At 38.8% G+C, this 26,550-nt stretch overlaps 1 protein-coding gene across 1 annotated transcript in view; it reads left to right on the top strand.

Annotated features, from left to right (window-relative positions):
* myo3a (myosin IIIA) overlaps window positions 1-26,550 on the top strand; it is a 458,747-nt gene that overhangs the window by 72,001 nt on the left and 360,196 nt on the right. The window contains exons 4-5 of the mRNA XM_051929020.1: window positions 16,949-17,053; window positions 23,470-23,569. Coding sequence (XP_051784980.1) covers window positions 16,949-17,053; window positions 23,470-23,569 — 205 coding nt within the window. The remainder of the gene's footprint in view (window positions 1-16,948; window positions 17,054-23,469; window positions 23,570-26,550) is intronic.

The following is a 26,550-nucleotide window of genomic DNA, read 5'->3' as shown; positions in this document are numbered from 1 at the left end:
ACAGTTTTTTGACGGTCCGGAGCTAAAACGACTGGACGGAAAAAATATCAAACTCGGAACTTAAGCCTGTTATGAGATGACAATATGCTGATTAAGTTTTGAGTCAATCGTGCAAGAGAAAGAGGCACTAGAGCAGTGGTTCTTAACCAGAGGATTCCGTGGACCCCTAGGGGGGTCTGTGGATAGGTTTCAGGGGGTCCGTGAGGGTCAGATAAAAATGAACACTTATATTCACTATGCAGCCCGGTACTATTGATTTTTCTCGCATGAACTTTCTCACGTGATTTTTCTTGCAAGTTAGGTCCATCCATCCATCCATTTTCCAACCCGCTGAATCCGAACACAGGGTCACGGGGGTCTGCTGGAGCCAATCCCAGCCAACACAGGGCACAAGGCAGGAACCAATCCCGGGCAGGGTGCCAACCCACTGCAGGACACACACAAACACACCCACACACCAAGCACACACTAGGGCCAATGTAGAACCGCCAATCCACCTAACCTGCATGTCTTTGGACTGTGGGAGGAAACCCACGTAGACACGGGGAGAACATGCAAACTCCACGCAGGGAGGACCCGGGAAGCGAACCCGGGTCCCCAGGTCTTACAAGTTAGGTCTCTCTCTGTTATTTTTCTCGCAAGTATTTATCTCACCTAAGCCTGATGCGTGAGTTAGATACTCATGAGAAAATAATGCGTAAGAAAAATAATGGCAAGAAAAATTTTGCGTGAGAAACATCACAAAAGAAAAAAAGGCATAAATAAAGTACGTTATTGTCATTGCATGCAAAGTTGTGTTTATGCGAATATTTCTGGGGAAGAGGGTCCATAGCTTACATCAAATTCTTAAAGGGTTCCGTGACTCAAAAAATTTTAAGATCACTGCTCTAGAGGAACCCTCAAATACTGTAATTCTGCAATTAATTATGAATTCTTCTCATCAATTGCCATCGTAATGACCTATTTTATGATCAGAAAGATCAGCATCAGAGCGGTAAATCATTACTGAAATGTTACAGAAGAGTTTGGGTAACTTGTTTCCTACGCTGCAAAACCCACTGACGCTCACGTCCGAATTTTTCCTCAAAAGTTCATCTGCCAGTTCGCTGAATGAACACAAAGCAGAGACAGTAAGAAGTGTTGGGGCACCTGTAGGCAAACCCCATATAACTGGAATCTGAAATCTCAAAATGAGAAAAGCCACAAGTAACAACGCTTAGGATACGTCTTTTCAGACAGGAGTCTGTCTCTGACTGTCAAAGATGGCGTTTCTTCCAGTTGTGATGTTTATTGACAAGAAGAGGCTGGTCCAGGTGGACACACACCGGAAGGGAAATCAGCGGCCATTCCGCACTGCAGATTGAGGAAAAGAAAAGGTGCCAACTCCTGGACCATCACCAGGGCCCTTAAACTGTCCCCTATGCGCATTTACATGACAAAAAATAAAATATAAAAACTTCCAAGGGGTGAATACTTTTTTGTAGACACTGTATGAAAGGCATTGTGTAACAGGTAGATAAATAGATGGATAAATAAATTAATAGGGAAGGCACTATATAATACATCTATATATATATAAATATATACAGTGATATGAAAAAGTTTGCGAACCCCTCTTAATTCTTTGGATTTTTGTTTCTCATTGGCTGAGCTTTCAAAGTAGCAACTTCCTTTTAATATCTGACATGCCTTATGGAAACAGTAGTATTTCAGCAGTGACATTACGTTTATTGGATTAATAGAAAATATGCAATATGCATCATAACAAAATTAAACAGGTGCATAAATGTGGGCACCCCAACAGAGATATGACATCAATACTTAGTTGAGCCTCCTTTTGCTAATCTAACAGCCTCTAGACGCTGTCCTCCTATAGCCTCTGATGAGTGTCTGGATTCTGGATGGAGGTATTGTTGACCATTCTTCATACAAAATCTCTCCAGTTCAGTTCAATTTGATGGCTGCCGAGCATGGACAGCCTGCTTCAAATCATCCCATAGATTTTCGATGATATTCAAGTCAGGGGATTGTGACGGCTATTCTAGAACATTGTACTGCTCCCTCTGCATGAATGCCTTTGTAGATTTTGAACTGTGTTTTGGGTCATTGTCTTGTTGGAATATCCAACCCCTGCATAACTTAAACTTTGTGACTGATGCTTGAACATTATCCTGAAGAATTTGTTGATTTTGGGTTGAATTAATCTGACCCTCGACTTTAACAAGGGCCCCAGTCCCTGAACTAGCCACACAGCCCCACAGCGTGATGGAACCTCCACCAAATTTAACAGTAGGTAGCAGGAGTTTTACTTGGAATGCGGTGTTCTTCTTCCGCCAGGCAAAGCACTTTTTGTTATGACCAAATAACTCCATTTCTGTCTCATCAGTCCAAAGCACTTTGTTCCAAACTGAATTCGGCTTGTCTAAATGAGCATTGGCATACAACAAGCGACTCTGTTTGTGGCGTGAGTGCATAAAGGGCTTCTTTCTCATCACCCTGCCATACAGATGTTCTTTGTACATAGTTCTACAATTCAGCGCAATTTGTACAGACACACCATCTGCAGCAAGATGTTCTTGCAGGTCTTTGGAGGTGATCTGTGGCTTGTCTGTCACCATTCTCACAATCCTGCTCATATGCTGCTCCTGTATTTTTCTTGGCCTGCCAGACCTGCTGGGTTTAACAGCAACTGTGCCTGTGGCCTTCCATTTTCCTGATTCCATTCCTTACTGTTGAAACTGACAGTTCAAACATCTGAGATAGCTTTTTGTAGCCTTCCCCTAAACCAGGAGACTGAACAATCTTTGTTTTCAGATCTTTGAAGAGTTGCTTTGAGGATCCCATGCTGTCACTCTTCAAAGGAGAGTCAAAGGGAAGGAAGCACAACTTGTAATTGACCACCTTAAATACCTTTATATCTCATGATGGGACACACCTGTGTATGAAGTTCAAGGTTTAACAAGCTCATCCAGCCAATTTGGTGTTGCAGGTAATCAGCATTGAGCAGTGACAGGCATTCAAATCAGCAAAATTACAAGCAGACCCACATTTGTGCACAGCCAGTTTTTCACATTTGATTTAATTTCATACAACTAAATACTGCTGCACTAAAAATCTTTGTTCGGAAAAAACCCCATTACTCAAATGTTCCTAGGAAATGAAAGACATACCACTGTTATCTTTTTGTTGAAAGGAGAGTCAATTATTATGCAGGCTGAGAGGGGTTAACAAACTTTTTCATATGACTATATATATATATATATATATATATATATATATATATATACACACTAGGGGGCTTACTCCCTGCTCACTTCGTTCGCCAACCCCCCTTTTCTGCGCTACGCGCCAGCCACTTCGTGTCTATGCTTCTCGCGTTGTGAAGAGAGGACTGAACGCACCCCAAAGATATGTGGTCGCTCCTCCCAAACCCCCTCTTAAACGGTGATACAATGGGAAACAAATACAGTTTTCTTTTTTTTTATCTCCTCTTTGCTCAATTAGCTGCTGGCTTGCTGCTGCTGTTGCTGCCGTGCCATGTGACCAGCATCTTGCGCGGAACTTCGAACATTTAAAAGCCTGTACAGCAGCTGTCTTTGTCATCTACTCTTTGTCTTTTATTTTCGTCCCCAGGCATGGCTAAATGTCTTGGCACAAAGTCTTATCTCACGGGATGTGAGTTCTTGATATTTTTTAGTTTATAATTTCAAAACGGAATAAGAATCTGAAAATCTATCAACATCACATTAAAGTTTGATAAATTCTGAACAGAATGATACCAAACATACAGTGGTGTGAAAAACTATTTGTCCCCTTCCTGATTTCTTATTCTTTTGCATGTTTGTCACACAAAATGTTTCTGATCATCAAACACATTTAACCATTAGTCAAATATAACACAAGTAAACACAAAATGCAGTTTGTAAATGGTGGTTTTTATTATTTAGGGAGAAAAAAAAATCCAAACCTACATGGCCCTGTGTGGAAAAGTAATTGCCCCCTGAACCTAATAACTGGTTGGGCCACCCTTAGCAGCAATAACTGCAATCAAGCGTTTGCGATAACTTGCAATGAGTCTTTTTACAGCGCTCTGGAGGAATTTTGGCCCACTCATCTTTGCAAAATTGTTGTAATTCAGCTTTATTTGAGGGTTTTCTAGCATGAACCGCCTTTTTAAGGTCATGCCATAGCATCTCAATTGGATTCAGGTCAGGACTTTGACTAGGCCACTCCAAAGTCTTCATTTTGTTTTTCTTCAGCCATTCAGAGGTGGATTTGCTGGTGTGTTTTGGGTCATTGTCCTGTTGCAGCACCCAAGATCGCTTCAGCTTGAGTTGACGAACAGATGGCCGGACATTCTCCTTCAGGATTTTTTGGTAGACAGTAGAATTCATGGTTCCATCTATCACAGCAAGCCTTCCAGGTCCTGAAGCAGCAAAACAACCCCAGACCATCACACTACCACCACCATATTTTACTGTTGGTATGATGTTCTTTTTCTGAAATGCTGTGTTCCTTTTACGCCAGATGTAACGGGACATTTGCTTTCCAAAAAGTTCAACTTTTGTCTCATCAGTCCACAAGGTATTTTCCCAAAAGTCTTGGCAATCATTGAGATGTTTCTTAGCAAAATTGAGACGAGCCCTAATGTTCTTTTTGCTTAACAGTGGTTTGCGTCTTGGACATCTGCCATGCAGGCCATTTTTGCCCAGTCTCTTTCTTATGGTGGAGTCGTGAACACTGACCTTAATTGAGGCAAGTGAGGCCTGCAGTTCTTTAGACGTTGTCCTGGGGTCTTTTGTGACCTCTCGGATGAGTCGTCTCTGCACTCTTGGGGTAATTTTGGTCGGCCGGCCACTCCTGGGAAGGTTCACCACTGTTCCGTGTTTTTGCCATTTGTGGATAATGGCTCTCACTGTGGTTCGCTGGAGTCCCAAAGCTTTAGAAATGGCTTTATAACCTTTACCAGACTGATAGATCTCAATTACTTCTGTTCTCATTTGTTCCTGAATTTCTTTGGATCTTGGCATGATGTCTAGCTTTTGAGGTGCTTTTGGTCTACTTCTCTGTGTCAGGCAGCTCCTATTTAAGTGATTTCTTGATTGAAACAGGTGTGGCAGTAATCAGGCCTGGGGGTGGCTACAGAAATTGAACTCAGGTGTGATACACCACAGTTAGGTTATTTTTTTAACAAGGGGGCAATTACTTTTTCACACAGGGCCATGTAGGTTTGGATTTTTTTTCTCCCTAAATAATAAACACCATCATTTAAAAACTGCATTTTGTGTTTACTTGTGTTATATTTGACTAATGGTTAAATGTGTTTGATGATCAGAAACATTTTGTGTGACAAACATGCAAAAGAATAAGAAATCAGGAAGGGGGCAAATAGTTTTTCACACCACTGTATATATGTATGTTTTAAAATGAGCGTGATTGAAAGTGTGACAAAAAAAATTGTTGCACAAAATCGTTGCACTTTTATGCTTAGGATTTTATATATAGAGAGTAGATGAATATATCTTTATAGATAATACGCTACCGTGGCTGTTCGTTTGTCTGTCCAGGATTTTAAATCACCTGTAGCTCGCAAAACGTTTCACCTATTGACTTGAAATTTGGTACACAGATACTACGTGACCTCTACTATGCGCTTTCAGAGTGAAGATTGACCTCCAAGGTTATTCCTCTTCTTTTTCTTTTTATTTTATTGTAGAATCAACTCTCAGCAGCGTGCAGCAGGGCGGCCATGTGGCGCATGCATACGACTTCCATTCTCATCCCCTACCACCTTCACCGTCACTTACCCTATCTCTTCACATCTTAAATCATTCTTGAGGCAGATTGAAGACTTAAGTGCCAGCTTAAGTGAAAAATTAAAGAAAACGTACTAAGTAATTGCAACACAAACACAGACTTAATCAGTTTTAACGCGAAAAGAAGCGAAAAGAGAAGAAGAAGAGAAGCAGTGGGCCGCTAGGGTGGAGAAAAGAAGAGCTGCTCAGGAAGCAGCAAGCGCATCAACCTCTGAGCAAACGAATGATAAACGTACAGAGAAAGAGAATGAGAACTAGGAATACTCAAGTCAAGTGTGTTCACTGCATGTTATTGTGCAGTACGCCGTTACAGGTGTATATATAAAAAACAACGTCCGACTGTCTGTCCACTTTTCACGAGAGAACTACTTGATGGATTTAGATCAGGTTTTTTCTATAATTTGCTTGAACATTCTGGTTGATTTTTGTGACTTCTCTCATCGCGCCAATCATGTACTGATTTATTCAAGCAAATCTGAGAGAGATGCAGTGGGCCGAGTGGAGGGGGAAGCAGACGGGGCCCTCGTCACTCACGCACCAGCCTCCGTTCGAGTCGCTCTACCTCTCTACCTCTCGCCACTGTTTAGCTAGTGATACCTGTTTGTTCAGCAGACATTATCATCTACAGATTGTTAAGGAGTAACGTTTGACGTTTTTTGAGAAACAGATCAGAGCTACGTGTGTTTTAGAGGGTAGCTGCTGATTGCCAGAGATATCACAGCCACGTACTTTTCTCCCCAAGTGGGGGACGCTCTCCCGTAGGAGCTGAACACGATCAGATACAGTGTCGACGTTTGACGTTAGAGCGTACCTTGGGTACGTTAGGTTCCGCTTGGCCAGAATTACATTTTTCTTTTTAAATTTGATTTTTAAAGTTTGTCCTGTTTCACTACAACATGGGTGAAGCCACGGGAGACAGCTATTTTTTTTTTTTATAAAATCTGAATACATAAATTAAAGATTTTTTTAATGTTTTTTTTAGGGTCCCCCTGATATTTTAAAACACAGTGATTGTTGGGTAGCACAGTGGTGCAGTGGTAGCCCTGCTGCCTCACAGTAAGGAGACCAGGTTGGATGTCACAGATCCTTCCGATTTGTGAAGTTTGCTTGTTCTCCCCGTGTCTGTGTGGGTTTCCTCCGGCAGTCCAAAGACATGCAGGTTAGGTGAATTGGCAATGCTAAATTGGCCCTAGTGGGTGTGTGTTTGGTGAGGGTGCATGTGTTGGCCCTGCAATGGACTGGCACCCAGTTCAGGGTTTGTTCCTGCCTTGCGTCCGATAGTAGCTGGGAGAGGCTTCGTCTTAACCACACACTGACCCTGGTCTGCTTTAGAAAAACATGACATGACCTTAATTCTCTTGTTCTAACTGCTTTCTCATTTGGGGGAATTTGGGCATAGGTTACCAAGAGCAGACTTCTTTATCATTTTGATCAGACTGGTGCTTTGAAAGGCAACACCTTTCCAGGAGGGCACAGTTTCTCTCAGGGCTGTGCCCGCCTGGAAGGAAGGACTGTGTCACTGAGAGATCAGCTTATTGCCCCAGTGTCACATGCTAGGGCCACTGTCCTCTGACAGTTTCTTTCCTGTGAATTTAACCACTGCAAAAGCAGGTCACACGGTCCCAATTTAAAATATGGGACTTAAAGTGAAAAAAGCCAAATAAACATTCAGTATAAATTTTTGAGCAATTGTGCAAATGATTAAAATTTATCGCAGCAGATGTTTGGCTTCGTCTTCTACTTAACTAGGAACTAATTAGTAAAAGTATGATAAATGTTATTAATTAATGAAGAGACAGCGCGTTTCACACCTTTTGTACTTTATGAAGCATAATTTTAGCATCAGATATACTGAGAGCCTGACTGTAAATAACACACTTATATTAAAAAAAGAACAAAATGTACTTTTGCCATCCATCCATCCATTTTCCAACCCGCTGAATCTGAACACAGGGTCACGGGGGTCTGCTGGAGCCAATCCCAGCCAACACAGGGCACAAGGCATGAAACAAACCCCGGGCAGGGTGCCAACCCACTGCAGGACACACACCCACACACACCAAGCACACACTAGGGCCAATTTAGAATCGCCAATCCACCTAACCAGCATGTCTTTGGACTGTGGGAGGAAACCGGAGCGCCCTGAGGAAACCCACGCAGACACGGGGAGAACATGCAAACTCCACGCAGGGAGGACCCAGGAAGCGAACCCGGGTCCCCAGGTCTCCCAACTGCGAGGCAGCAGCGCTACCCACTGTGCCACCATGCCGCCCAAATTTATAATCATATATGTTCAATTATAATTTTCTAAATCTGTGAATTTATTTCATTATAGTAACATGGGGTGGCTTTGTGATGCAGTGATAAGCACTGAATCTTCATAGCAAGAATAGCGTTTGGGGGTGGCAAGTGGGGCGACCGCCACAGGTCCCCGCCTAAGGGGACCCGCTTTTGAGGTCTGAGTGTCCTGTTCAAGCGGATTTTTCAAGTTATATTCTCAAGATATATTTTGATAAAGTCTATGTGTTATCTTGCAAAAATGTAGCTGAATACTGTAATGAGAAAATCCGGTGTATGTTAACGTTATTTTTATTAAATTCGTGCGCAAGTTTATACAGTCCACAATTACCGCTAACAATGTTTGACGTAACCGGCCCCGTGTAGGGTTGGTCAGCCCTAGGCCCCTTCACACCCCTAAGGCTGTCTCTGCCTCGTAGCACTGGGGATGTACACACTTAAAAATAAAGGTGCCAGGTGGTCTTCAGGGCAGGAGAAGGAATCACCAACATGAAGGATTTAGAGGGGACCTTATTTATGTAAATCTCTTTAACAGCAGAGGGAGGAACAGAGAAGCCATTAGTCCACAGCGCCAAACCCTGGTATTGTGGGCCACCGGATGGAAAGATGGATAAACAGATAAAAGTGAGCCGCACTATATAATAGATAGATAGACGTATAGATCTGAAAGGCACTATAAGATAGATAGATAGATAGATAGATAGATAGATAGATAGATAGATAGATAGATAGATAGATAGATAGATAGATAGATAGATAGATAGATAGATAGATAGATAGATAGATAGATAGAAATGAACTGCACTATATGCTAGATAGATAGATAGATAGATAGATAGATAGATAGATAGATAGATAGATAGATAGATAGATAGATAGATAGATAGATAGATAGATAGATAGATAGATAGATAGATAGATAGATAGATAGATAGATAGATAGATAGATAGATAGATAGATAGATAGATAGATAGATAGCACTTGCTTTTTCCTAAGTGGAAAATTAAGCTCTTTTTGAGAAGCTCAAGAGATATTAAAACAACAACAACCCTCTCAAATACGCTCCAAAAATTACTACGAATAATACAAATTCTGCTTTGAATTAAGATAAGAGAGCAGACCCAGTGAGATATCATACAGGTGTTTTTCTGTAGCTATAAAGGAGCCCATTCGCATTTCTTCACACACTTTCTTCTCCATAATTTCTTGACTGGTGTCAGAGAGGATGTGCAGCATTGCTCATAATGGCACTCAGGTTTGTCTTCATTCTCACCTTCACTACTACGGGCATCGCATAACCTAAGCGATGTCTTGTTAATCAGCTTGTTGGCAAGTTAAGTTCGGACCTTAAAAATGGGTACAGGTGTGACAGTACGCCCTGATGAGATAACACTCAGAACAGTTTTGATTCTTGTCTTGCAATTGATGTTGGTCAGATAAGGTCCAGGTCTCTATTACCCCTAAAACCCCTACAAGGGTTTTTGTTTGGGTTGGGTGATTTTTCCTGTCTTCATAAGGAGACAAGGCTGGGAAGCGTCAAAAACAAAGCCTGTTAAAGCCCATTATAGCATTCCTTGTGTGATTCTGTGTTATAAAAGAAATACATTGTTGTTGTTGTTGTTATTAATCTGATTTGGATAACATTTATTCAGGAAACTTTAGTCTATGCTAGCAACAATTGGTGGAAGACATAAACCAGCTATATACAAGGGATGTCATCTCATTTATTATTATTATTATTATTATTATTATGAATTGAACATAATATAATATAATTGAGGGCGGCACGGTGGCGCAGTGGGTAGCGCTGCTGCCTCACAGTTGGGAGATCTGGGTTCGCTTCCCGTGTCCTCCCTGCGTGGAGTTTGCATGTTCTCCCCGTGTCTGCGTGGGTTTCCTCCGGGCGCTCCGGTTTCCTCCCACAGTCCAAAGACATGCTGGTTAGGTGGATTGGCGATTCTAAATTGGCCCTAGTGTGTGCTTGGTGTGTGGGTGTGTTTGTGTGTGTCCTGCGGTGGGTTGGCACCCTGCCCGGGATTGGTTCCTGCCTTGTGCCCTGTGTTGGCTGGGATTGGCTCCAGCAGACTCCCGTGACCCTGTGTTCGGATTCAGCGGGTTGGAAAATGGATGGCTGGATGGATGAATAAAGTAAATAATGGTGCCTTATTTAAACCAAAAACAGGGTGAGTCACAGATGTTTTGTAGTTCTGAAATAGCGGTATATTAGTACAGAATATGAATATTTTTATTACGACTAATATTAATTGTGGTGTTAGTCACATTATAATATTTAAGTTTAATGATTGTACTGGCATAAAATGCAATAAAATGCATTTGTTTTGGTCTTCAAGTGAACTGTAACTCTAAGACAAGTACAACACTCAAAACGTCAGACCAGTCAGACTACATTAAAACAAAAACAGGATAAGCAAAAACATTTGTAAGATAAAGAATTCATTTTCATTTCCATTTACGAGATTATTATTCTAGAAAGCATTCATCTTTTCAGCAGGAACCTTTTATTCAGGGAGTTAGTATAATTAAGCTAATAAATAGATGCTAATGGCTCCATCAGATATAACCAGCCTGCATACAATTAGTATACACAGAATTGGCTTGTTTCATATTCAAGGCTTTTTAGAAGTGCAATTATGAGTATACTTTAGCACTGTAACGTAAATGCATCCATAAATTAGCCATCCATTTATGGTTGCCTATCAGGTGTACAGCTGGAAAAAAAGCAATTTCAATGGAACAGTTGTGTCTCCATTAAACTAAAAAAGCAGGGATACAATTCAGAAGAAAGAAAAGGAATTTAAACAAACTGTTTCATGATGTGGTATATTCTAATGCAATAACAAAGTTTTAAAGTGACCATTGCAGTAATTATTCAGGTTGTTGTAGAGAAATGGAAAGTGAGTTCAATAAATCTTTATGGCCTTTGTGTATTGTCATCAACAGGGCCCTCCATGATGTGTGGGACAAAAACCCTTTAGTCCTTGATTTACCCTTCTGTGCCACAGTTTAAAATAACAAATCCAACAATTAAGACACCGTGATTAAAGTGCAGGGGGGACCGTGTAGAAAAAGAGCTGTGTTGTGACTGAAATGTGTGCAAATCTATCTATCTATCTATCTATCTATCTATCTATCTATCTATCTATCTATCTATCTATCTATCTATCTATCTATCTATCTATCTATCTATCTATCTATCTATCTATTATATGGTGCCTTTCAGATCTATCTATTTATCTATCTATCTATCTATCTATCTATCTATCTATCTATCTATCTATCTATCTATCTATCTATCTATCTATCTATCTATCTATCTATCTATCTATCTATTATATAGTGACTTTCTCATCTATCTATCTATCTATCTATCTATCTATCTATCTATCTATCTATCTATCTATCTATCTATCTATCTATCTATCATATAGTGCCTTTCAGATCTATCTATCTATCTATCTATCTATCTATCTATCTATCTATCTATCTATCTATCTATCTATCTATCTATCTATCTATCTATCTATCTATCTATCTATCATATAGTGCCTTTCATATCTATCTATCATATAGTGCCTTTCAGATCTATCTATCTATCTATCTATCTATCTATCTATCTATCTATCTATCTATCTATCTATCTATCTATCTATCTATTATATAGTGACTTTCTCATCTATCTATCTATCTATCTATCTATCTATCTATCTATCTATCTATCTATCTATCTATCTATCTATCTATCTATCTATCATATAGTGCCTTTCAGATCTATCTATCTATCTATCTATCTATCTATCTATCTATCTATCTATCTATCTATCTATCTATCTATCTATCTATCTATCTATCTATCATATAGTGCCTTTCATATCTATCTATCATATAGTGCCTTTCAGATCTATCTATCTATCTATCTATCTATCTATCTATCTATCTATCTATCTATCTATCTATCTATCTATCTATCTATCTATCTATTATATAGTGCCTTTCAGATCTATCTATCTATCTATCTATCTATCTATCTATCTATCTATCTATCTATCTATCTATCTATCTATCTATCTATCTATCTATCTATTATATAGTGCCTTTCAGATCTATCTATCTATCTATCTATCTATCTATCTATCTATCTATCTATCTATCTATCTATCTATCTATCTATCTATGTATCTATAGTGCCTTTCAGATCTATCTATCTATCTATCTATCTATCTATCTATCTATCTATCTATCTATCTATCTATCTATCTATCTATCTGTTATATAGTGCCTTTCAGATCTATCTATCTATCTATCTATCTATCTATCTATCTATCTATCTATCTATCTATCTATCATATAGTGCCTTTCATATCTATCTATCATATAGTGCCTTTCAGATCTATCTATCTATCTATCTATCTATCTATCTATCTATCTATCTATCTATCTATCTATCTATCTATCTATCATATAGTGCCTTTCATATCTATCTATCATATAGTGCCTTTCAGATCTATCTATCTATCTATCTATCTATCTATCTATCTATCTATCTATCTATCTATCTATCTATCTATTATATAGTGCCTTTCAGATCTATCTATCTATCTATCTATCTATCTATCTATCTATCTATCTATCTATCTATCTATCTATAGTGCCTTTCAGATCTATCTATCTATCTATCTATCTATCTATCTATCTATCTATCTATCTATCTATCTATCTATCTATCTATCTATCTATCTATCTATCTATTATATGGTGCCTTTCAGATCTATCTATCTATCTATCTATCTATCTATCTATCTATCTATCTATCTATCTATCTATCTATCTATCTATCTATCTATCATATAGTGACTTTCTCATCTATCTATCTATCTATCTATCTATCTATCTATCTATCTATCTATCTATCTATCTATCTATCTATCTATCTATCTATCTATCTATCTATCTATCATATAGTGCCTTTCATATCTATCTATCTATCTATCTATCTATCTATCTATCTATCTATCTATCTATCTATCTATCATATAGTGCCTTTCATATCTATCTATCATATAGTGCCTTTCAGATCTATCTATCTATCTATCTATCTATCTATCTATCTATCTATCTATCTATCTATCTATCTATCTATCTATCTATCTATCATATAGTGCCTTTCATATCTATCTATCATATAGTGCCTTTCAGATCTATCTATCTATCTATCTATCTATCTATCTATCTATCTATCTATCTATCTATCTATCTATCTATCTATCTATCTATTATATAGTGCCTTTCAGATCTATCTATCTATCTATCTATCTATCTATCTATCTATCTATCTATCTATCTATCTATCTATTATATAGTGCCTTTCAGATCTATCTATCTATCTATCTATCTATCTATCTATCTATCTATCTATCTATCTATCTATCTATCTATAGTGCCTTTCAGATCTATCTATCTATCTATCTATCTATCTATCTATCTATCTATCTATCTATCTATCTATCTATCTATCTATCTATCTATCTATCTATCTATCTATCTATCTGTTATATAGTGCCTTTCAGATCTATCTATCTATCTATCTATCTATCTATCTATCTATCTATCTATCTATCTATCTATCTATCTATCTATCTATCTATCTATCATATAGTGCCTTTCATATCTATCTATCATATAGTGCCTTTCAGATCTATCTATCTATCTATCTATCTATCTATCTATCTATCTATCTATCTATCTATCTATCTATCTATCTATTATATAGTGCCTTTCAGATCTATCTATCTATCTATCTATCTATCTATCTATCTATCTATCTATCTATCTATCTATCTATCTATCTATCTATCTATCTATTATATAGTGCCTTTCAGATCTATCTATCTATCTATCTATCTATCTATCTATCTATCTATCTATCTATCTATCTATCTATCTATAGTGCCTTTCAGATCTATCTATCTATCTATCTATCTATCTATCTATCTATCTATCTATCTATCTATCTATCTATCTATCTATCTATCTATCTGTTATATAGTGCCTTTCAGATCTATCTATCTATCTATCTATCTATCTATCTATCTATCTATCTATCTATCTATCTATCTATCTATCTATCATATAGTGCCTTTCATATCTATCTATCATATAGTGCCTTTCAGATCTATCTATCTATCTATCTATCTATCTATCTATCTATCTATCTATCTATCTATCTATCTATCTATCTATCATATAGTGCCTTTCATATCTATCTATCATATAGTGCCTTTCAGATCTATCTATCTATCTATCTATCTATCTATCTATCTATCTATCTATCTATCTATCTATCTATCTATCTATCTATCTATCATATAGTGCCTTTCATATCTATCTATCATATAGTGCCTTTCAGATCTATCTATCTATCTATCTATCTATCTATCTATCTATCTATCTATCTATCTATCTATCTATCTATCTATCTATCTATCATCATAGTGCCTTTCATATCTATCTATCATATAGTGCCTTTCAGATCTATCTATCTATCTATCTATCTATCTATCTATCTATCTATCTATCTATCTATCTATCTATCTATCTATCTATTATATAGTGCCTTTCAGATCTATCTATCTATCTATCTATCTATCTATCTATCTATCTATCTATCTATCTATCTATCTATCTATCTATCTATCTATCTATCTATCTATCTATCTATTATATAGTGCCTTTCAGATCTATCTATCTATCTATCTATCTATCTATCTATCTATCTATCTATCTATCTATCTATCTATCTATCTATCTGTTATATAGTGCCTTTCAGATCTATCTATCTATCTATCTATCTATCTATCTATCTATCTATCTATCTATCTATCTATCTATCTATCTATCTATCATATAGTGCCTTTCATATCTATCTATCATATAGTGCCTTTCAGATCTATCTATCTATCTATCTATCTATCTATCTATCTATCTATCTATCTATCTATCTATCTATCTATCTATCTATCTATCTATCTATCTATCTATCTATCATATAGTGCCTTTCATATCTATCTATCATATAGTGCCTTTCAGATCTATCTATCTATCTATCTATCTATCTATCTATCTATCTATCTATCTATCTATCTATCTATCTATCTATCTATCTATCTATCTATCTATCTATTATATAGTGCCTTTCAGATCTATCTATCTATCTATCTATCTATCTATCTATCTATCTATCTATCTATCTATCTATCTATCTATCTATCTATCTATCTATCTATCTATCTATCTATCTATTATATAGTGCCTTTCAGATCTATCTATCTATCTATCTATCTATCTATCTATCTATCTATCTATCTATCTATCTATCTATCTATCTATCTATCTATCTATCTATCTATCTATCTATAGTGCCTTTCAGATCTATCTATCTATCTATCTATCTATCTATCTATCTATCTATCTATCTATCTATCTATCTATCTATCTATCTATCTATCTATCTATCTATCTATCTATCTATCTATCTATCTATCATATAGTGCCTCTCGTATCTATCCCGTCTAATAAGTGGCACATGTCTATTTGTCTGAGTTAACTGTTGCAGGCCACAAGACATATCTTGATTTGGTCATCTCAGAGATGTGTTTTGGGTTTATGAGCCCTGTAGAAATCGAGACAGGACCATAATTAAGTGAAGCTTTATAAGGTCAGAGATGGAAGAGAGAAGAGAGAGGATAAGAGGAAGTCAAGATGCAATTGCTTTGGGTTACCATTAAAACTCCAGGTGAAGCGTTGCCCAGCCATTGGCACACATTGGTATTGAATGTGTTTCTGAGCGCCGTCTGTTTTCTGACCTAGAGGACATTCGATGTTGTATGGTGTGAATTGCCACACTCTATTTGCCTTTGTTTATGGCATTTCAGTAATACTTGAAGATTAAACATTTTTAAGCCTGCTTTCCTGCTTGCACATTTGCTCTTCTCTACTTCAGGGGGCTCTGATCCAAGCTCTTTTTTTTTGCTAGGTTAATCAGGGTGAGTGGATGATCCTAGCAGTAAATTATAATGACTGTCACAGATGAGTGAAGTCTGAAGGAACTAATGATACAGAAAAGTGGACTGTGGTCTGTATAACCCCAAAGTGTAAGACTATGCTGAGAAGAGTAGCAATGGAGCTGCAGCATAATTTGTGTCTAGAGGGAAAGAATCTGTGCCTTTGAAGCAGGATTCATTTTTTTAAGGAGAGGATAATAATAATAATAATAATAATAATAATAATAATAATAATAATAATAATAATAATAATAATAATAATTTTTTACATTTACATAGCACTTTTCTCCCTCCTCAAAGTGCTCTCCACACAGGGAGGAAATGGGTCACAAACCCAAGATCTTACTGCAAGGTAGCACCACTACCACTTCCTTACCTGGGTGGGTTGCCCCAGGTAGACAACATGCAAAGGATGCAGATGGTTTGTCATCAAGGGTCTTAGCTGTTTCAAGGCCAACCTCCTTATGTTCTTCATAGTTATTGGAGAAGCCATGAGGCTGTCATGGTGGGAATTGTATTTTTCACAGAGAATTTCATATAGTTTGGAAATCAGTGACAAAGTCATTCAATGTCTTCACCTTCCATCCACAGAATAGACCCCAGTGTGTCTCCTTCAGGCCTTCCTACAAGCCTCTTTGGCCTCATATGTCTGTTAATACAGACCATAATGACCTTTTATATTATTAACTGTTACCACAATGGCTTTCATGTGTAAAAGTCATGTGACTCATGTGAGGCTTTGTGCTTCTTTTCAGCTTTGCAATGGTGGATCAGTCACAGACCTGGCTAAAGGTTTGCTGAAACGAGGAGACAGAATGGACGAAGCAATAATTGCTTATATTTTACATGAAGCTCTTATGGTAAGTGCGCACAATCGGCCTCTCTAATTTCCATTTTTTGTTAGGACATGTCTACTGTGCTCAGTTATTATTATTGTATTTGGTCAATGACAACATCCAAGGAGACATACTGTATACATGATCAGTATACTGTATATGTATATAATGACTAGGCAATACATAGAATTCCTGCCGTTTTTGGGCAAAGTATGAAATATCTGAATTATTTTAATATATATACTTTCCCTAGGCATTGTATGTAATACCTAGGCATTATATAGAATGACAAATGCTATTTAGGCAAAGTAATAAAAGAGAGTCATGAAAAGGCTTTTATTGAAAAGACGTATATGAAAAAGAAAGAAATACAAAATAAAGTGTAGGATTTTCTTATTGAGGAAAAACAAGAGAAAATAAAATATGAACCTACTTGTTGCGACAAGGAAGGAAAAATTTGCACTTAATTGTCTTTCGCACAAAAAAAGTACAACTTGAAAAGAGAGTCATGAAAAGGCCTACATTAAAAATTACATAAATGAAAAAAGAAAATATCAAATAAAATATAGAACTTTCTTACTGAAACAAATAAGAGAAAAAAATTAACATACTTGTTGCATCAAGGAAGGCTTGAATGGCATTTTGAATTGCACTTCTTTGCTTTTTTGCATTAGTGAGAGTATTTTATACTTTGCTGGTTTGTCTTTTGGCATTGCATAGAATGCCTAGGAAATGTGTGACATATTAATCGTTTCATACTTTGACGTCCAATTTTCGGCATTCTGTATATTGCCTAGGCATTCTATACAATGCCTGCCTTTCATACATAGCCGGAAACATATATAACAACTGTTTATATATGGAGGAATGCATAGGACAAATTAAAATAAAAATACAGGAGTTCGTGGCCTCAGTCATTCGCGGATTTTTCCTTAGAACCTAACTAATAATTGTTGGCGGGAAACTGCAAATATTCTCCCCAATTTATAATGCTTTTTTTCGTGGCCATACTGTACTGTAGAGAGAACAGGAAGCAGCTGTAGAGGAAACCGAGACTTGAGATGGTGAAAGTAGCCAATAGAATTTGAAACTGCAACTCCCAGCAGTCCCTGCAGTGGCTCTGATTGGTCTTCTGCTGAGGGTGCTGGGGCCGTTGAGGTCAGCGCAGCTTTTAAAAAGGGGGCCGGTGACCAAAAAGCAAAAAATAAAAAAAAGTGTTTGTAATTTGTGTTTCAAGTTCCTGTCTCTCTGCCTGCCTTCTGTTGGGTTACCTGTACTTATTCATTTTGTCCTGGATCGTTTCGTTGCGTCTGGATTGTCTGCCTGTGTACATGAGGACTGTAAGTGGATTCATGGCCGTCCTGCAAAGAAAGGAGCACTCCTGAACCCGTCCACCGGTCTTCACCATTTCAGGAACTACTGATAGGACTATCTTTCCATTCCCATTCAACGTGCAGATCTCTGAACTATCTATCTTCATCATTATATTTCATCCGTTGCCATTTTTCATGAACTTTTTCATGATTTACTGTGTGTGTTTTGTTTGTGCTTTGTTGTATTTAATGTGTAATCGCTGTAAGGGGAACAGAGGTGGTATCGTTGTTTTCTTATTTCATTTGTATTCATTACATTCTTTATTTGCCATTTGATTACCAGTTTGCTTTGTCTCTGTTTGTGAGTGTGTGCGCATCGGGACAAGGCTGGAATCTCCACCATAAAAATACATAAATCGCGTCTTCTCGATTGCGGCTTCTCGCGTGACGCTACGCTTACTTAAAAGCCTGAACAGCGCCTGTCCTTTTTGGCTGATTGCTTTGTTTCTCTCTCCTCCCCCAGACATCCTCTGGTCCTGTTGCAGGTCCCGCTCCCGTTGTTCTCCCCTATGATGTTTGTCTATTGTTTAATCTTTAACTTCTGAAAGAGACATGTTTGTTTGAAGTGTTTGAATAAAGTTCCTGTCCCTACAATCTCCTGTGTTTGTGTGCAATTCTGTGACCCAAGCTGCACTAAGACTAGCCTGCAAGCATCAGCGCTTACCTCTGTGTGCTTTCGTGTAGCTAGTTTAAGCGCAGTTGGCTCAGTGATTTACATCCATGGCGTCAGTTGCACTTTGTACATATTGTTCCAGTAGTTTTTTAAATAGTTTTTACAGTTCATTAGCAGTGTATAAAATGATCAGTGTTGCAGTAATTGTGATGCTCTTTGCATGAAAAAAAATGTGTTCCATTAAAATTTCACTTTTTCTTTGTGAATTGTGACGTTTACTTAAAGTGCAGAAAAAAAGTATTTGGCATCCAGGGATACATTAACCCCCAAGTATGTGGCAGTTTAACGGTTAAAGCCCCAAAATGCCGCCGAAACATCCTGCGCCATCTAAGGCACAGGTGTCAAACTCCAGGCCTGGAGGGCCGCAGTGGCTGCAGGTTTTCATTCTAACCCTTTTCCTAATCAGTGACCCATTTTCTCTGCTAATTAACTCCTTTTCCCTTCCTTTTAATAGCCCTGATTTTAGGGATTCCGTCCTTTGAATTGATTTGTTTCTTCATTAAATGGCAGCCAAACAGAAATGAGACTTGAAACTAGCCAACAGATGACCAGCTAAACTGGGGCTTCAAACTCCAACCAGTTTCTTAATGAGAAGCCAATTCTTGCTGTTAATTAAACACGTTACTTAATTCCATAGCTTGCTGCTGCTCTCATTCTGCTACAGCAGACATTTCCCAAAGTGTTGATTTTCTGTTTCTGATTATTGACCTGAGAAATCTCCCCATATGTCTCCCCATAAAGAATATATATAATGGTAAATAATCATGCCTAGACACACAAAAAGGTTTGGGGCAGCCTCCCGTTATCTCTCATATTAGAAATAAGTTTGAGAAAAAAATGTTCTTTACAGACAAGAGTCCAAAACAGAACTGCACACGTTAGTATATAGTTGAACAGCAGGAAGAGGTAGGATCTTGGGATGGGAAATGGAAATTAGGTCATATGGGGGTGGAAATGGAAGTGATGTTATCAGGGGGTGGGGCTGGAAGTGGCATCATCTGGCGCTGCAAACCGGAAGTGGCATCTTCTAGGGTGGGACCGGAAGTGCCGTCTTCCCTGGTCTGACCAGGAATTGCCTTCTTTTAAGCCCTTTAGCTGCCTCCCATGCGCATGAGGTTCACAATTTATAAATATATGTATATATAAATATATATTGTGAATGATTGAGGCACTGTCGACCCCTTGAACCCTCAGATCAGACGTCAGACACCAGATAAAAATCCAATTATTATTTATTTTATAATAATAATGTGCACCAAGCACCCTTCTCTCCACAATACTCATAAATAATCACCAATAATACAATAATCCAATCCTCCTCTCCCAGACGCGTCGCCACCCTTCCACCCAGCTCAGCTCACTCGTCTATTGTTTCCCAGAGTCCTTTATACCCCCTGACCCGGAGGTGTTCCTGTCCAACAATCCACAAGTCCTTATGACTTCCGGGTCAGGGTAAAAGTCCTTTTCCTCAACCCGAAAGCACGTCGTTTCTTCTTGTCATGTGATCATGACGCACTTCCGGGTTATAGGGCACATAAGAGTCCTTGAGCCTCCCTGCAGTGTCCTCTGGTGTGCCCCACGGTGTCCAGCAGGGTTGGGAATAAAAACTCCATTGTCCATAATTCCCTGCTGGTCTTCAGGGCACTTCCATGCTACAGGGAGGGCTCCATCTAGCGGCCTGGGGGTAGTGGCCGGGACGAATGGCCGGCCATATCTCACTATATATATATATATATATATATATATATATATATACAGTATATATATATATATATATATATACAGTATATATATATATATTGTGGTGGATTGCCGGCTTCTTATTCCGGCCCTCACCCCCAGGCTGCCAGGAGGAGCTCTCCGGACAGCATGAACGTGCCCCGAGTTCCAGCAGGGCCTCATGGACTTTGTAGTTTCTACACACAGCCCTGCTGGATACCTTGGGGGCCACCGGGAGTCGCTGTAGGGGGGCTCGTGGGCTCTTATGTGCCCTATAACCCGGAAGTGCGTCATGATCACATGATAAGAAGAAACAACGTGCTCCCGGGGTGAAGAAAAGGACTGTTTACCCTGACCCAGAAGGAATAAGGACTTGTGGGTTTTGGACAGGAACCACTTCCGGGTCAGGGGATACAAAAGGACTTTGGGAAAGCCCAGACGGTGAGCTGAGCTGGGAGGTAGGGTGGCTAAGTGTCTGGGCGAGGAGGAGAGAGTATTATTGTGAGTAATTGATAGATGTATGAATAGTGTGGAGTGGAGGGTGCTTTGTGCACGTGAGTACAAAATAAATAGTTATTGTACTTTCATCTGGTGTTTGGAGTGGTACCTGAGGGTTCAAGAGGTGGACAAAAGCTTTATCTGCTACTATATATATATATATATATATATATATATATATATATATATATATATATATATAGTAAAATGATTGAGACAACACAGGAAAAAGGTTTGGAAGCAGCTGCCCGTACACTTGAAATTATCTGCCAAAATTGTAGCAAAAGATCTGGTACAAGTGGCACAGACGAATCCACAACCAAGAACAAAATAAAAAGGCAAACATGGTGGTTATATAGAGGGGAGCAGAAAATTATGTCATCAGAGAGGAACCAGAAGTGACGTCCTCGGGCCGAGACCGGAAGTAACGTGGCTGGACCCAGAATGACGTCCTCAAGGCCGGAAGTGTCGTCTTGGGACCACAACCGGAAGTGACGTCTTTGGGCCCAAGCGGGATTTCCCGTGATCGGTCTGTCAACAGAAAGGAACAGGGATTACTGCACTCTTCTGTCCCCTGGTTTGGTATGGAATTACCGTCTTTTGAGCCTTTTAGATGCCTCCCATGTGCACATGTGTGACAATATATATATATATATATATATATATATATATATATATATATATATATAGTACATATATATATATTTGGTATTCAACCTATCAACAACAAAAGGTTCAAGACACGACTATGAGTTAAACTTAATGTTTAATTTATATAGAGCCTTCCACACTGAATGTTATCATACTCACTTCATTTCGATTTAAGAATGTTAAATACTATTTATGAAGCTTTAACATGAATGTGAAGCTTTTCCATTAACTTGAAGGTGTTATCTTTTTAACAGACAGAAATGTTATACGAACCAGCTCTCGTTTTCATTCTTGTCAATCCCACTGTGACTTATCTGAATAAAATAATTAGAAATGACACCTCCTATAAGGAATGTTAATGTCAGATGCAGACTCTCTGTTGAAGACGCTACAAGGTGCATTCATCTCCAGCAGCCAGATAAAAAAAGGGCATAATAGTATTTTTACTGTTGTTCCTACTTTCATACATTTATTTCTTGCTTATCTGCTCAGTTCAAATACAGACTTTCTGACAAGAAAATGAGCCAGGAGGTTCACAGAATGATGAATGCTTCCATTTGTTTAAAACCTCAAACAGAGAATAGAAATCCTTTGAATTAAAAGAAAATGTGTGTAATGTGTTCCATGAATTGGTCAGTAAGGCAAAAAAAAAGCATTATGGGTATAAAGTACCAGCTGAAGTCAAATATGTGTGATAATTCATGACACGGATTAATGAATTTGAGTTTGCTTGGTTTCAATAGGGACCTGCACAAAAGTTGAACTGGCATCTCTAAATTGGCCCAGTATGACTGGGTTTGAGTGTATGTGTGTGTGTGTGTGCCCTGAAATGAATCTGTCCATGGCCGGTTCCTGCCTTTTAAATGTTAGAACAATCTGGACGAGAACAGGCCATTCAGCCCAACAAAGCTCCCCAATCCTGTCCACTGAATTCTTCTAAAATAACATCAAGTCGAGTTTTGAAAGTCATTAAAGTCCTACTGTCTACCACACTACTTTGTCACTTATTCCACATGTCTGTGGTTCTCTGTGTGAAGAAAAACTTACTAAAGTTTGTGTGAAATTTACCCTTAACAAGTTTCCAACGGTGTCCCTGTGTTCTTGATGAACTCATTTTAATGTCACCATCTTGATCCACTGGACTAATTCCCTTCATAATTTTAAACACTTCAGTCAGGTCTCTTCTTCATCTTCTTTTGTTTAAACTATAATGGCTCAGCTCTTTTAATCTTTCCTCATAACTCATCCCCTGTAGCCCTGGAATCAGCCTAGTTGCTCTTCTCTGGACTTTCTCTAATGCTGCTATGTCCATTTTGTGACCTGGAGACCAAAACTGCACATGGTTCTCCAAATTAGGCCTCCCCAGTGCGTCATCTTGTGCCCAGCTATTTCTGATCTGAATGAAGTAGGATTGGTGATGGTGGAGAGATGAAGAGTAACTGCATGCATTGAACACAAATGGTAAAGAGAATCATTGAAGATTGATTTCAGTAGAAGGTGTTGATTTCCTTTTATGTATTTTGTAGGGTCTTCAGCATTTACACAGCAACAAGACAATCCACCGTGACGTCAAAGGCAACAACATCCTGTTGACTACAGACGGAGGAATCAAACTTGTGGATTTTGGTATGTGCTTTTTAATAGTGTTGCTATATCATTACGGTCAAGCACTTCATAGAAACTTGACAGATGAGAGGAGACAACTCAGTTCGTTTGCCACTTGTTCGTTTGGCTAATAGCTAAGCTGTCTCAATAGCCCATCCAGATACGTCTTAAAGGTTTTTGGTTCAGCTACATGACTCAGTACAGTTAGAAAGTGATGATATGAGGGTAAATCAGAAAGTAAAGTCAATTTGAAAATTACATGGTGTGGACCACCAGGGTGTGTACGGCTTCCCAACCCCGACACAGACAGGCTGAGACGCAAGCTTTGCCAAACAACACGCCTTTATTTAAGTGGGGAAGCATTGCCTTCTTTCTCTCTTCTATGCCTCCACTCCTCCTCCCACCATCTTTGTCCACCTCCTCCTGACTATGGCTCCCTGACTAATGGTGAGGCGGCTCCTTTTATAGTACACCCGGAAGTGCTCCAGATGTTTCTTGACCTTCCTCAGGCTGCACTTCAAGGTGTGGTGGAAGTGGTTACTCTAAAGACCCTCTGGCTATGCCCATGGAGCCCAACAGGGCTGCTCCAAACTACAATTCCGACATCTCCTTCAAGGATCCGAGGTAACGTAGTAACCCGGGGGGGTGGGGGGGCTACCCTCTAGTGTCTTGGGGAGCATAATGACCCCAATGTGGTCTCTCCCTTGGTCCTTCCATACAGCCCTGGCCTTCCATCACAATGGTAAACGAAAGAGACAGAAGCTGACACAAAGCCACATGTACATGATTGCTTATGGGTAAATAGAATCCGAACAGGGAAGTGCTCTGCAGTTGGCTTAGTTGAAGCCAAAGTCAAATGAACATACAATACAATACAATTTACTTTTGTATAGCCCAAAATCACACAAGAAGTGCCACAATGGGCTTTAACAGGCCCTGCCTCTTGACAGCCCCCCAGCCTTGACTCTCTAAGAAGACCAGGAAAAACTCCCAAAAAAAACCTTGTAGGGAAAAAATGGAAGAAACCTTAAGAAAGGTAGTTCAAAGAGAGACCTCTTTCCAGGTATGTTGGGTGTGCAGTGGGTGTCAAAAAGAAAGGGGTCAATACAATACAATACACAGAACAGAACAAATCCTCAATACAGTATAAAAATAAAAACTTTAGAAGTGCGGAGCAGAATTTAACAGTAGATGATATCCCATAATATGATTTGGATTTGTTTAGAGTCCTGGAGACCTCATTCATCAAGCTGCCTCCCCCATTTGGCCATTCCACGGCTGAAACAGCGTTGGGCCAGCCAATCCAATGAAAGGACCCCTCTTTCCCACTATTCCTGCGATCCTCCATCAGGGATGACTTTACCTTAGGCAGGCAAAACAACTTGGCAGGTGGGCCGTGGCACCAAGTGCCACATTTGAGTACCAAGAAGAGAAACAGAATAGGTGAGAGTTAGTATCCAATTCTAACTATCATGTTACTTATGTTTAAGTGCTAATGACTGACAACAGAGATGTAGTCTGTACAGTTAATCAGCAGCTCTAGTCAGGGTATGCTAAACTGAACTTGTGAGTCTTCAGTCAGGATTTAAAAGCTGAGACCGAAGGGGCATCTCTTATAGTAGCAAGCACACCATTCCACAGTTTAGGGGCCCTGTAACTAAAAGCTTGACCTCCCACTGTTATTATGAACATGGACCCCCGGTGCAGGATTGGACCGTTGTTGAACAACGCATTGTGTTTGGGCAGAGGGAGTGAAACTTGGTGAAATTCACTGAATGATGTTGGCTTGTGGCAGGTAAGAATGTTGTTTGGGTATCACTCATGAGAAAAATTTTACAGTACCCCCGGTCATCATGTACTATGGCATGTGCACATCCATAGGTTGATATCCAAATGTGCAGCAATGGCAGACAACATGATCCATCTGTGTTTTCTGATGAAGACTTTGGGCATGTCAATGTGAGCTTGTGTTTGCGATATTAGTGCTTGACCAGTTCGAGTTTCGTTGGTGACACTTGTTCTTCCCGCTTTAAATCTTTCTATTGTTACGGCCTACCAATGGCCTAGGTGTACATAAATAGGCCGCACACAAGTGAGAGGGACGCAAAACACAAAAAAAAACTAAACCAGGTAAATAAAAACACACTCCATTTCTCTCTATTATATAAAAAAATACTGGGATGAGACGTGACTTTTGCAGAGAGATAATTACATGTGCCGCAAGACGAGACTTTGAGCCAAGAGACTTAACCATGTTCGGGGCTGGAAATAAAAGACAAAGAGTAGAAGACAAAGTAGAAGGTTGTAAAGAGGTTCAAAAACGTTGGTGCGATACACGTGCAGAGCAGGTTAGAGATTATGAAAGTACTAAAATTCAAAAGTCTCAAAAAACTGATAGTAAAGACCGCATTAGTGCAAACAAATAGAAATTATTACTCAGTGAAATAACGGAACAGCGAAAAAAGATCTAATATATGGACATAGGTGATATGACAGAAGTATGTAGATATTGTTTGGTTCGAAACTTTAAGTCAGAAACTTGTAGATTGTCTAATTCATGTTGCCATCAGGGAAAAGTAGTGTTTCTTCCCAATGAGGAGGCATATCTGTGATAATTAAAAAATTTGGTGAAAGTGAAATCCACATACGTGAGCGGCAGAGAAGCGAAGTGGCTGGCACATAGCGAAGGCCGGGGGTTTGGCGAGTGAAGCGAGCAGGGGGTGAAACCCCCTAGTATTGTCAAAAAGAAAAAAAAATCAAAAGATATGGAAACAGTTACGCACAAAGCAAAAGTAAGGTAGGACGACAACACTAATGTCGCTATCTAGCTAAACTAAGTTTATGCATCTAGATACTCTAGCCACATTTACCACCTGAATGGTGAGCTTAGAACAGTTACATTTCTTTTAACAAACTAAAAGAAACAAACCTAAAGACAGAACAATCGAGTCCTAACTCTACATACCTTGCTCTGTTAAACCCAAATCCTTCTCCTCTCTCAC

Source organism: Erpetoichthys calabaricus, chromosome 6, assembly GCF_900747795.2.
Source record: "Erpetoichthys calabaricus chromosome 6, fErpCal1.3, whole genome shotgun sequence".
Lineage (NCBI taxonomy): Eukaryota > Metazoa > Chordata > Cladistia > Polypteriformes > Polypteridae > Erpetoichthys > Erpetoichthys calabaricus.
Note: the sequence above shows the minus strand (reverse complement) of the source record. Positions and strands in the feature narration are given on the sequence as shown.